The 13,646-nt window shown below is 49.9% G+C and overlaps 1 protein-coding gene across 3 annotated transcripts in view; it reads right to left on the reverse strand.

Annotated features, from left to right (window-relative positions):
- The window catches only part of LOC309517927 (uncharacterized protein), a 71,198-nt gene that overhangs the window by 27,986 nt on the left and 29,566 nt on the right, over positions 1-13,646 (reverse strand). Inside the window, exons 4-6 of one of the 3 annotated variants that reach the window (XM_082197564.1) lie at positions 8,283-8,365; positions 7,860-7,986; positions 4,847-6,719 (exon numbers count right to left, since the gene is read on the reverse strand). The exons of 1 other annotated variant lie outside the window; for it this stretch is intronic. In XM_082197564.1, coding sequence (XP_082053690.1) covers positions 4,885-6,719; positions 7,860-7,986; positions 8,283-8,365 — 2,045 coding nt within the window. In that variant the 3' untranslated portion in view covers positions 4,847-4,884. Of the gene's footprint in view, positions 1-4,846; positions 6,720-7,859; positions 7,987-8,282; positions 8,366-13,646 lie in introns of those variants that run through there. One more of the 3 variants, XM_082197563.1, reaches the window with a different exon arrangement.

The following is a 13,646-nucleotide window of genomic DNA, read 5'->3' on the forward strand; positions in this document are numbered from 1 at the left end:
GGCCCAGCAGCAGTCCAGGGCCAGAATTCGCCGGCTACACAACCCGCAAACATGAACTGTCGGCCCACAAGGGATGCCTGTTATGGGGAAGCAGAGTCGTTGTTCCCCAGCCCCTCCGCAAAAGGGTCCTCACAGCCCTACATGAGACACACCCAGGGGTAGTAAGAATGAAGGCCCTTGCCAGGAGTTATGTGTGGTGGCCAGGGATTGATGGAGAGATAGAGGCCTGGGTCAAACACTGCCAGGCCTGCCAAGAATCCCGCCCAGATCCCCCAAGGGCCCCAGTCCAGTCCTGGGAGTCCGCCCGAGCACCATGGTCACGCCTGCATGTGGACTTCGCTGGCCCCTTTCAGGGGAAAACATTCTTCATAGTGGTGGACTCCTACACCAAATGGCTGGAAGTCGCACTGGTACCGTCCACTTCTATATCCGCAGCCACACTCTCGTCTCAGACAACGGGACTGCATTTACGTCAGGAGAATTCCAAACCTTCACAGCACAGAACGCCATCCGCCACATCTGTTCGGCGCCGTTCCACCCTGCCACCAATGGCCAAGCAGAACGCATGGTGCGGACCACCAAGGACACCCTTCGCCGCATGACGCAAGGGGACTGGGAGTACCGCCTTGCCACATTCCTTCTAGCACAGCACAGCACCCCCAGCTCAACGACTGGCCGGAGCCCCGCTGAACTACTAATGGGTCGGCGCCTTGCAATCAGATTGGACCGCCTTCACCCCGATAGAGCTCAGGATGAGGTAGTGGTGGGGGAAGGCAGGAACCCCCGGACCTTCGAGGCCCAGGACCCAGTGTACGCAAAGAATTTTGGGGCAGGCCCAGCATGGGTACCCGCCACAGTCACCAGGGTCACTGGCCCAGTGTCGTACGAGGTGCTAACGGATGGGGGACAATGCTGGCGCCGCCACTGCGACCAGATATGGCGACGATTCCCAGGAGAAACCCAGGAGGAGGACAGGTCAGAGGAGTCCCAAGGGAACAGCGGGGCAGTGAGGCCCATAGAACAGGAGGGGCCAGCAGGAGAGGCAGAATCAGCAAATACAGAGAGGACCCGTGAGGCCGAAAGGACACCAGAACCAGAACCACGACTGAGCGAGCCGGTTGCACCAGACCAAACAGCCCCATCACAGCCAGCATCCTTGGAACACGAGCCAGAACCTGGAGCCCGGACCAGGGAACACCCCAGGCCGCAACGCACACGTAGGCTGCCGGCGTACCTCGAGGACTATGAATGCGACCTCCCGGGCCGGACTGGAACTTAGAGGGGAGGGGTGTTATGTACTGAGTTCAATAGGATCCAAACTGAAGCAGTCTGATTAGTCCTAGAACAATAGGATTCAGAATGCAGCAGTCTGATTGGTCCTAGAACAATGCAGCAGTATGATTGGCTGGCAGGAACCACCCAATCCTGCTCCAGATTGAAGTGAATCCACAACCTGATTGGCTTACAGTAGAATTCCGGAATTAGCCAATCATGTGCAGCCCATTGTGTAAATAATGTATATAAAGCAGATACTGTGAGGGGACTTTCATTCATTCCTCCTCACCACTATGAGCTGAATAAAGAGCATGAAATCACTTTGCGACTCTGAGTATATTTCAGTTAGCGAGGGCAAGGCAGGCAGGGCCGCTGCTGGGGGGCGGCGAGGTGGGTCCCTGCCAGGGGTCCATAGATATCTCTATAAATAAAAGTTGTATCCATTATTGCCGGAGCAGCTGGTCCAGCTTCGAGGGGGGCGCGGCAGCAGCAGCAGCAGCATCAATGGAGCCGCCCGGAGCCTGGCTGGACGGAAAGGGAACTGGAGGAGGATGCGGGAAGAGCGCGCGCCCCCCCGGACACGTGAAAACGGGTTTGTGGGGAGACGGAGGCTCCGCCAGAAAAGAAGCCCACCGGTCCTGCCAACGTGGGCAGAGAGCGCGCCTGTGTGTGCCCAGTGGACGGGTGGCGGAGGGAGCCAGCCCAGCCCCGGGCTCCAGCCCTCGGGGGTCACCTCCCACATCTGGGGGTCCCTTTGAGTGCCCTGCGATTGATGACCCTCCCCCTCCCCGCACACCTCCTAGGATGAGGAGAGAAGCGGGGAGAGGTCCTCTCCACCCCCCCACCCCGCCCCTCCTTCCTTTATATTTATCCTGAGGCAAGAGAGGAGGAGCTTCAAATCCACACTAAACTCCAATGTGGCTGACATCTGAGGAGAACATCGGAAGAGTCCCGCAGCTGCTGGATCGGGCCCCACAGGCCCCGCCTCCTGTCCTCACAGTGGCCAAGCAGATGCCCATTATGGCAAACCCACAAGCGAGATCCCAAGACAAGAGCCCTCTTCTCCCCTCCTGGGGATTCCAGCAAAAGAGCTTCAGAAGCGTAACTGGCTCCAGCTGGGAAGGCACAGCAGAACCAGCCTGGCTAGAAGGGGCCTCCATATCCCTCCCCTCCACGAATGTCTCTCATCCTCTTTGAAAGCCATCCTAGTTGGCGGCTATCACCGCCTCCTGCACAGCAGCAAACTCCTAGAGGCCAAGGTCTGAAAAGCATTTGCCAAGCATCCCCCTCTGGGAATGACCATCCAAGTAGGACCAGTTCGGACAGCCACTCCAGAAGGAGACAATGGTCAGTTGTATCGAAAGCCGCTGAGAGGCTGAGGGGAATTAACAGGGACAAGTTCCCCTGTGTCTCTCTCTTGAGAGAAGTCATCCTTCAGGGCTACCAAAGCAGTTTCTGTGCCAAAACTGGACCTAAACCCTGATTGAAATGGATGTAGAAAATCAGTTTCCTCCAAGAGCCCCTGGATCTGGCCCACAACCACCCACTCCAGAAGCTTGCCCAGGAAAGGGAGATGAGCAACCGGCCGGTAGTTAGTGTGGGAATGTTCAGGGATGCAGGAGAGGATATATTGTTTGATTATATCCTTTCCAACTTGTGTTAACAAGTTCCACAATTTAGCAGAGTAACATTCCCCTTTTTAAACTCACAGCACATGCGTTTGCTCAGGCTCGCTAAAGCCTCTAGAATAAGTTTCATTTGTAATGTCCCCTTTAGTCCCTCATAAAAGATAAGACACAACACAGTCTTCTGTAAAAGTATAAAGAGTTTACTCATTCACATTCTGTTCACAATTGGATCCCAGAAGGCAGACTTAGTTTAGAAAAGTAATGCACACCTGGAAACTATCCCATAAGGAGACAGTCCCTTTGTCCTCTCTAGGATACAAGCCAAGAGGGCATCTTAGGCTAAGCAGATGTTGCTTCTTTGATGAAAGTAGTCAGAGAGAGAGACTGGCTGACCAGTCCTGCTCTTTGTTACCTGGGCAGGTGAGGTCACGCCCACCTCTAGTCACATGCAAACTGGGTGGGTGGGGATGCTTTGAGAGTGCAGGTGGAGGCCTTGAGATGGATGAAATGGCCCCAGCCCCACCAGATGCTTCATGGGACGTAGAATCATAGAATCATAGAATCATAGAGTTGGAAGAGACCACAAGGGCCATCGAGTCCAACCCCCTGCCAAGCAGGAAACACCATCAGAGCACTCCTGACATATGGTTGTCAAGCCTCTGCTTAAAGACCTCCAAAGGAGGAGACTCCACCACACTCCTTGGCAGCAAATTCCACTGTCGAACAGCTCTTACTGTCAGGAAGGTCTTCCTAATGTTTAGGTGGAATCTTCTTTCTTGTAGTTTGGATCCATTGCTCCGTGTCCGCTTCTCCGGAGCAGCAGAAAACAACCTTTCTCCCTCCTCTATGTGACATCCTTTTATATATTTGAACATGGCTATCATATCACCCCTTAACCTCCTCTTCTCCAGGCTAAACATGCCCAGCTCCCTTAGCCGTTCCTCATAAGGCATCGTTTCCAGGCCTTTGACCATTTTGGTTGCCCTCCTCTGGACACGTTCCAGTTGGTCAGTGTCCTTCTTGAATTGTGGTGCCCAGAACTGGACACAGTACTCCAGGTGAGGTCTGACCAGAGCAGAATACAGTGGCACTATTACTTCCCTTGATCTAGATGCTATACTCCTATTGATGCAGCCCAGAATTGCATTGGCTTTTTTAGCTGCCGCGTCACACTGTTGGCTCATGTCAAGTTTGTGGTCAACCAAGACTCCTAGATCCTTTTCACATGTACTGCTCTCAAGCCAGGTGTCACCCATCTTGTATTTGTGCCTCTCATTTTTTTTGCCCAAGTGCAATACTTTACATTTCTCCCTGTTAAAATTCATCTTGTTTATTTTTGCCCAGTTCTCTAATCTGTCAAGGTCGTTTTGAAGTGTGATCCTGTCCTCTGGGGTGTTAGCCACCCCTCCCAGTTTGGTGTCATCTGCAAATTTGATCAGGATGCCCTTGAGTCCATCATCCAAGTCGTTGATAAAGATGTTGAATAAGACCGGGCCCAAGACAGAACCCTGTGGCACCCCACTAGTCACTCTTCTCCAGGATGAAGAGGAGCCATTGATGAGCACCCTTTGGGTTCGGTCAGTCAGCCAGTTACAAATCCACTGAGTGGTAGCATAGTCAAGACCGCATTTTACCAGCTTCTTTACAAGAATATCATGGGGCACCTTGTCAAATGCCTTGCTGAAATCAAGGTAGGCTACATCCACTGCGTTCCCTTCATCTACCAGGCTTGTAATTCTGTCAAAAAACGAGATCAGGTTAGTCTGACATGACTTATTTTTCAGAAATCCATGCTGACTATTGGTGATCACAGCATTCCTTTGTAGGTGCTCACAGACTGTTTGCTTAATGATCTGCTCCAGAATCTTCCCTGCTATTGATGTCAGACTGACTGGGCGGTAATTATTTGGGTCCTCTCTTTTCCCCTTTTTGAAAACGTGAAATATTTATTCCAGGTGAATCTCTTTCCACATTCCAAGCACTATTTGGGATTCTCCGTTGTATGAATTCTTTGGTGGAAAGTGAGATGAGACCTGCGACTGAAGCTCTTTCCACACTCTTGGCATTGAAATGGTTTCTCCCCAGTGTGAATTTTCTGATGACGACGGACGTGTGTGCTTGTAGTAAACCTCTTCTTGCATTCTAAGCACTGATATGGTTTCTCCCCACTGTGAATTCTTTGATGGGAAGTGAGACTTGAGCTCCGACTGAAGCTCTTCCCACATTCCATGCACTGATATGGTTTCTCCCCCGTATGAACCCTTTGATGGGAATGGAGATTGGCCCTCTGACTGAAGCTCTTCCCGCACTCTAAGCACTGATATGGTTTCTCCCCAGTGTGAATTCTCTTGTGTTGTTGCAAGTCTCTTCTTCCAGCAAAGCACTTTGTGCATTCCAAGCACTGATACGGCTTCTCCCCTGTATGAATTCTGAGGTGAGAAGTGAGACTGTCCTTCCTGAAGAAAGTCTTCCCACATTCCACACACTGGTACGGTTTCTCTCCGCTGTGAATACTCTGATGTCGACGGAAGTATTTGCTTGTAGGAAAGGACTCCCCACATTCCAAGCACTTATATGGTTTCTCCCCAGTATGAATTCTTTGATGGGAAGTGAGACATGACCTCCGATTGAAGCTCTTTCCACATTCCAGACACTGAAATGGTTTCTCCCCTGTATGAATTATTTGATGGGAAGTGAGATGGTCGTTCCGCCTGAAGCTCCTCCCACACTCTAAGCACTGATATGGTTTCTCGCCACTGTGAATTCTCTTATGTTGTTGCAAGTCTCTTCTTGTAGTAAAGAACTTCTCACATTCCAGGCACTGAAATAGTTTCTCCCCTGTATGAATTCTTTGGTGGGAAGTGAAATGGGATCTCCATCTATAGCTCTTTCCACACTCTTGGCATTGAAATGGTTTCTCCCCAGTGTGAATTCTCTGATGTTGATGAAATAAATTTCGTGTAGTAAAGCATTTTGTGCATTCCAAGCACTGAAATGGTCTCTCCCCTGTATGTATTCTGAGGTGATAAGTGAGATTGTCCCTCCTGGAGAAGCTCTTCCCACATTCCACACACTGGTATGGTTTCTCTCTGCTGTGAATAATCTGATGTCGACGGAAGTATTTGCTTGTAGGAAAAGACTCCCCACATTCCAAGCACTTATATCGTTTCTCCCCTCTATGAATTCTTTCATGGGAAGAGAGATAGGACCTCCGACCGAAGCTTTTTCCACATTGCAAGCACTTATATGGCTTCTCCCCTTTATGAATTGTTTGATGAGAAATGAGACTTGCCATCTGACTGAAGCTCTTTCCACATTCCAAGCACTGATATGGTTTCTCCCCACTGTGAATTCGCTTGTGTTTATGTAAGTTTCCTCTTGTAGTAAAGAACTTCTCACATTCCAGGCACTGATACGGCTTCTCCCCTGTATGAATTCTTTGATGGGAAGTGAGACTCTCCTTCCTGGAGAAGCTCTTCCCACATTCCAAACACTGAAAGGGTTTCTCCCCGCTGTGAATCCTCTGATGTCGACGGAAGCATTTGCTTGTAGAAAAAGACTTCCCACACTTCAAGCACTGATATGGTTTCTCCCCGGAATGAATTCTTTGATGGTCTTTGAGATGTGAGCTGTGATTGAAGCTCTTTCCACATTCCAAACACTGAAAGGGTTTCTTCCCAATAGGATTTATTTGATGGGAAGTGGCATGGGAGCCCTGACTGAAGTTCTCTCCATGTTCCAAATCTGGATGTGGCTTCTCCACTGTGTGGATTTTGTCCTGTTGTCCCTTGTTCTTAATTTCTGATTCATCACCATCTGCAATGAAGGGAGGAACAGATCAGAGCCCAAGAAAGAAACGAGTTCCCAGTTTTTGAATAATGCAAATGAACATTTGTGATAAGGGAAGATCTGAAGGGAGTTAGATGGGAAGTCTTACTGCAGAGTTCACTGCCTTTGCTGACTGACATTCACTGACATATTTATGGGAAATTCATATTCAAAAAGCCTGTTCTTTTCAGGGGTGACATTTCTTTGGCGCAATCATTGAACCAACTCCATCTGCAAGGTCAGAACTCTATTTGAATATGAATTGGATTCTCTGTCTACCAATTACCTAGCGTCCAGGGGAGAATTAAATTGCTGTGTAATGACAGAATTCTAAATGGGTTTGGAAAATAGATCAAAAAAGCTCAAAACTAACTATTGGTGATTTCAAAAGATTAAAATGAATATATAGTTCTGAGACTCTGCCTTTAACTTCAAAGCTACACTGTTGATAAATATCCTTTCTCCGTTTGTTTTTCCTATGCAGAACGGATTGAAAACCGACGGTAACTTTTTATAAGTGCAGAGAAGTGGAGATGGTCAAGGGAGAAAAACTAATAAATCATAATTAGTAAATCATAGCAAAAATAACACGGAATGCCTTTTGATTTTTGATATGCCATAACCAGCAGCTAAGAGATGAAATGTGCAGAATGGCTTGAGAGGTTTGAGAGAGACTGCAGATTAGAGAATGGACAGAATCTGTTGGGGGGGAAACCTGAGACAGCAATAGATGAAGAAAAGTCCACAGATTTACAAATGTAAATAGGGAAGAAAGAAAGAAAGAAAGAAAGAAAGAAAGAAAGAAAGAAAGAAAGAAAGAAAGAAGCTGTTCCTAAGCCAGAAGCTACAGTTTAGAACTGGATAGGGAACAACTGATTGGTTCAAAGGTTCAAAACACTCAGAAAGCCTATCCACATCCTGATCCTTGTGCAAAAAGACAGAAGCAGAGGAACAATATCCACAGACAAAACAGTCCCTAGCCCTCCATGCAAGGTGAGCTGTGGGGGTGTGAGAATCCCAATTGCTCTAGGTGGCAACGTTGGGATCCATCCAAATATGGGAGGTTTGTCACGGTGAAATATCTATTTAATTCCAAAACAGATATTATGACCCAAGAGGGAACTTTACCCAGAGAGATCATGGCCCTACAAGTCTCCTCCATGACTTCCTTATGCAGAGCTCTCTGGGCAGGATCCAGCAACGCCCACTCCTCCTCCGTGAAACAAACAGCGACATCTTCAAAAGAAACTGAGCTCTGAAAGAAAAATATCCTTCTCTTAGGAATCATAAAAATCATTGCCTGCACGTTGCTTTTTTGCTTCCTGCCTGGGTAGTTGTAATCAGATTGGTCGGCTGCACATTCTGATTATTGGTGCTTATTTTAATGCTTTAATGGAATTTTTTAATAGTGTATTTTAATGATAGGTATGACTCGGTGAAAATGGGTGGAACTCCACCTTGTTTTATTCAGATCAATATGTCTATGCAAGTCTCAGAATCCCCTGTCTCCCCCCCCCCAGCCTCTTTCCCCCCAAGGCTCCTTCCCCCTACCTGATCCGGTTCCTCAGCCGCTGCTTCCCCTCCACCAGGAGGAAGAGATGGAGGAGGAGGTCTTGCCGGCATCCTTCCTTCACCTGCGAGAGACAAAGGGAAGTGGGGAGACAGGAGTGCAGGATGCTTCTCCCAGAGGTGCATTTGGGAGTTTGCCCCCATTTCATAATTTAGTTATGCTGAAATATATCTGATCTTCTTTGGCCTCTTGGCCCCAAGTGTCATCCCCAAAACACTGACAGAACCCACAAATTAGTTTCAGAATCAACCAAATGGAATCAAAAGAAGAAAACTTCCTTCCTCCTTACCCAGCGGCCTCTCTCTGGTGTCCAGCAAAGTCCTCTCTGCCTCAGAGGAATCTGATCCCGTTTCTGCCAACAGATCCTTTCCCTGAAAGACCAACAAAAATTTGTAATAGAGAATGTGGAGATGGGTGAGAAAAGGAATGGCTGGGACAAAAACTTGAGGGGTAGCCAATGTCATTCCCAAAAAAGGATGGGATTTAGGGATCTTCTCCCTCCTGTTTGGAACCCCTTGGGAGCATCCAGAGAAATGTCTCTCTCACCTGCTTCCTCTCCTCCGCCTGACTCAGGAGGAAACCTTCGGCCAGGGCCACTGCCTGGGAGCTGGTCTCCGCTCCGCATTCCCTCACCCAGCTCTCCATCTCCGCTGGAAGGACAGCCAGGAACTGCTCCAAGATCACCAGGTCCAGCATCTCAGCTTTCGTGTGCCTTTCTGGCTTCAGCCATTGATGGTCAAAGCGGTAGAGTCGGCTGCAAACCTTTCGTGGTCCTTCAGCCTCCTGGTGACAGGACTGCCTCAACTGCCGGCTCTGCGCCTCTGAGCGAAGGGTGTCCTCCTCTCCCAGGATCTTCCGCCCAGAGCTTTCCCAGAATCCCCCACTGCTCCCATTGTCAATGCCATGGCCTCTTCCTGCTCCAGGGTCCGCTAAGTCTTCCTCATCCATCTTTAGGAAGAAGTCCATCTTTTCTTTGACCAAGTTCTGTCTGTCTGATTTAGAGGTGCTGCTAAATACTGCAAAGCAAACACATTCCTTTTTGGAAATTGGTACACGGTCAGAAGAAGAAGGTCTCCTGAGCAAGTGTGGATGAGTCTTGCTAGGAACCAGAGTATGAGTACATCACAGGCCAGACTCTGAGCTTTCTTAAAGAAGGAAAGGGGGAAGAAAGGAGGAGAAGAAGAAGAAATCCTCTCGCCCTCCTGGAAGGAAAGTGACCAGGCCAGAAGTGGAGGCAAATGAAGCGGTTTCTGTGAGATGAATCAGCCTGGTGGCTCCTGCCTCTCAGTGTTTTCAGCCCAGGAATGAAGTCAGAACAATGATTCCTTTGTTCCGAGTGTAATGTGGGCACTAGGCCAGAGTGGGGCTCCTCAAGAGTTGCTCTGCCTCCCACCCCCATTTCAGGGCACTCTCCTTTTCTGCTTCTGTCTCCTTTTCTAGCACTGTGCATCTCCAACATCCTCCAGACAGACTCCTGGGGTGGGATCCCTTTTTATCTGTTCTGAGGGTCAGATCCTGATCTGGCCGAGCCCCTGAGGATGAAATGGGATGGACCAAAGGACAGCACTAAGAAGCAAGTGCAATATTGAGTTTTATTACTGAATTTTAATTAGCATTTTAATGTTGTCAACTGCTGTGGGGGCTTACGGTGAAGGGCGGGTAATGAATAATGATAATGATAATCATAACCATAATAATAATACTGTGACGTAGCTTGACCTCCCCTCAGCTGGCTTTGTCTGGGGATTCTCCTGGATCCAACACACTCACTGTGTGGCCTCAGTGACTAGCAGGATCCCTTTCCAGCCAGGGTCCTCCACGCTCTGGACCCCAGGAGGCCATGGCAGTGTCCTCTAGGCGGAGCTGCCCAAATGCAGCGGGCAGGACCCCTCTCTTGATTCGTGGTCTTTCTCTCTCCCCCTTTTCTCCAAGGAGCTCCAGGGGGCATCCATGGGGGGGGGCTCCTCACTGAAGCCCCACCACCTTGAGAACACATCTAATTCCCCTCTCAAACTTTGGTGGCCAGTTCATTTCCTGGCCCAATTCAAGGGGCTCACATTTGGTACCCCAAATATCAGAACATCTGCAGGACTGGGGCGCCAGAGCCCCTCTCTCCCCCTGCTCCCCCTTCCAGCAACTGGACCCCCCCTGCATCCCGGGGACCCCCCCCTTCTCCCCATTGCACCCTTTGCAAGATGAGAAGAGACTCACCGGCTCCCCGGAGGCGCCCTGGATGCAGCACGTGCAGAAGAGAGAGACAAAGGCCCCTCCTCCTTTTGAGGCAGGGCGGAGAGGGAGGGGCTGGGGCTCGGGAGTTTATCCCCCCCAACCCCCAACCCCACCGCCTTGACTTCCTCTCCTCTCTAGGAATCCCACTCAATCCCCTTTAACCCTTGGCAAGCCAGCTCCCCCTCTCTCCCTCTCCCTCCTGTGCCGGGGAGTTCCACAGGTGAACTCTGCCTTGCGTTTAATTTTACCTGTCCTGAATCTTCCAACATCCCGACTCCTTGGATGTCTTTGAGTTCCACTGTCAGGAGATGCAACTCTCCCTCCACTTTCTCTAGGCCAGGATTGGATTTTGAAAATTTGGGGGGGGGGGCTCAGTAATTAGCTAATTGGGAACCCCTGCTCTAAAGTCTAAAGAGCCCCAGAGGCTGCAACCTTTCTTCATAGCCAAGTCTGCCTTGATCATTTTGGCAGCCCTTTTGTGAACCTTTTCCAACTCCCCAAACATCCTTCATGAGGAGAGGCGACTGCGCCCCCCCCATGAGGTTACGCCAGTGGCATAGCGTGGGGGGTGCAGGGGGGGCCGGCCACACCGGGGTGCGGAGAGAGAGCGAGGGACTATCTGGGGGAGGGACAGTGCAGCGGCCGCCCAGCGCAGCGCTGAGCGCGGGAGAGAACCACACCAGACCAGACCAGGCAGCAGCAAGAAGAAGCTGGCAGCGGCGGCAGGTTAGGGGTTAGGGGGCGCAAATTACTTGCCTTGCCCCGAGTGCTGACAACCCATGCTACGTCGCTGGGTTACGCCATGGATTTGTGAGGGGGGGGCTGCAGGGCTCTGTCCGGGGCCTGTTTTGCTCCATCTGTCGATCTTGGATGGAGGAATTGAGGGGATGCACATCCAGTTTGCAGATGACACCAAACTGGGAGGGAAGGCACAAACTGGGAGGGGCAGCTAATGGCACAGAAGACAGAATCGGGATTCAGGATGACCATTACAGATTGGAGAACTGGGGGCAAGCTGACAACATGAATTTCCATAGGCATGAACCAGATGCACAAATATAGGATGGGGGACACGTGCCTTACTAGTAGTGCATGGGGAAAAGATCGAGGGGTCTTGGTGGACCCCAAGCTCCACATGAGTTCACAGTGTGATGCAACTGAGAAGAAGTGAATGCTATTCTAGGCAGCGTCCACAGAAGTCCAGTGTCCAGATCAAGGGACGTCATAGTCCCACCTTGGTCAAGCCACACCTGGAATACTGTGTCCAATTCTGGGCAAAACAATTTAAGAAAGATGTTGACCAGCTGGAAGTTGGTCAAATTTTAAGCAGACACAAATGCAGGCACAACTTCCCAGAGTCTCGCTGAGGGCAAGACCTGGATGATGCTGGTCAACACCGTGTCCAGGGCAGCTGTCTCCCAGCTCCACCTGGTACACAGGCTGAGACCCTCCCTGTCCGCAGACTGTCTCACCAGAGAGGTGCATGCTCTAATTATCTCCTGCTTGGACTACTGCCATGTGCTCTACAGCTAGACTGGTGACTGGGAGTGGGCATCAGGATCATATAACTCTGGTGCTAAAGGATCTTCATTGGCTCCCAGTATGTTCCCGAGCACAATTCAAAATGTGGGTGCTGACCTTTAAAGCCCTAAACAGCCTCGGCCCAGTATATCTGAAGGAGCGTCTCCACCCCCATCGTCCAGCCCAGACACTGAGGTCCAGCTCCAAAGGTCTTCTGCTGCTTCCCTCACTGCGAGAAGTGAGGTTATAGGGAACCAGGCAGAGGGCCTTCTCAGCAGTGGCATCTGCCCTGTGGAAGACCCTCCCTTCAGATGTCAAGGAGATAAAGAACTACACAACTTTTAGAAGAAATCTGAAGGCAGTCCTGTATCAGGAAGTTTTTAGTTTTTGATGTTTTATAATTTTTTATATGTACTGTACTGTATATGTACTGTAAGGGACGCGGGTGGCGCTGTGGGTAAAACCTCAGCGCCTAGGGCTTGCCGATCGCATGGTCGGCGGTTCGAATCCCCGCGGCGGGGTGAGCTCCCGTCTTTCGGTCCCAGCTCCTGCCCACGTAGCAGTTTGAAAGCACGTCCAAGTGCAAGTAGATCAATAGGGACCACTTTATAGTGGGAAGGTAAACGGCATTTCCGTGTGTTGCGCTGGTGCTGGCTCGCCAAAGCAGCTTTGTCACACTGGCCACGTGACCCGGAAGTGTCTCCGGACAGCGCTGGCCCCCGGCCTCTTAAGTGAGATGGGCGCACAACCCTAGAGTCGGACACGACTGGCCCGTACGGGCAGGGGTACCTTTACCTTTACCTTTAAGGCTCCCAGAGTGGCTCAGGAAACCCAGCCAGATGGGTGGGGTATAAATTTAACAACAACAAAATTATTATTAGTAGTAGTAGGTGGCGGGTGGCGCTGTGGTCTAAACCACTGAGCATCTTGCACTTGCTGATCAGAAGGTCAGCGGTTCAAATCCCTGCAATGAGGTCAGCTCCTTTCACTCTGTCCCAGCTTCTGCCAACCTAGCAGTTTGAAAGCATGCCAGTGCAAGTAGATAAATAGGTACCGCTGTGGTGGGAAGGTAAATGGCATTTCCGTGCACTCTGGTTTCCGCCACGGTGTTCCATTGTGCCAGAAGCAGTTTAGTCATCCTGGCTATCTGTGGACAAACGCCGGCTCCCTCAGCCTGAAAGCGAGATGAGCGCCACAACCCCATAGTCAACTGACTTAACTGCCATGGGGTTCTTTACCTTTACCTTAGTAGTAGTATTAAAATCCATTCTCTTTTTTATAAGTATTTTTTATTAGATTTTACAAATAAAATGTCTTTGGTCTTCTCATATCATAAATATGCATGCAATCCAAATCTATTCCAAATCTATTATCGTGACCTTCCAGGTCTAAAATATCTGTACTTTTCAATGTTATCCATTCCTTTAGCCAGCAGAGATAGTACGCCTCATAATATAATTTTAAATCTGGCTTCCCTTCTCAGCCATGAAGATCACCGGGCAACCTTGAGGAACAGGCACTACATCACAACATTGCCAGGGATTGGATTAGATGATCCTCAGCATCCCTTCCAATACTAAAATCTTATAATTCTA

This window comes from Podarcis vaucheri (assembly GCF_965113315.1).
Source record: "Podarcis vaucheri genome assembly, chromosome: 13".
In the NCBI taxonomy this organism is placed as follows: Eukaryota; Metazoa; Chordata; class Lepidosauria; order Squamata; family Lacertidae; genus Podarcis; species Podarcis vaucheri.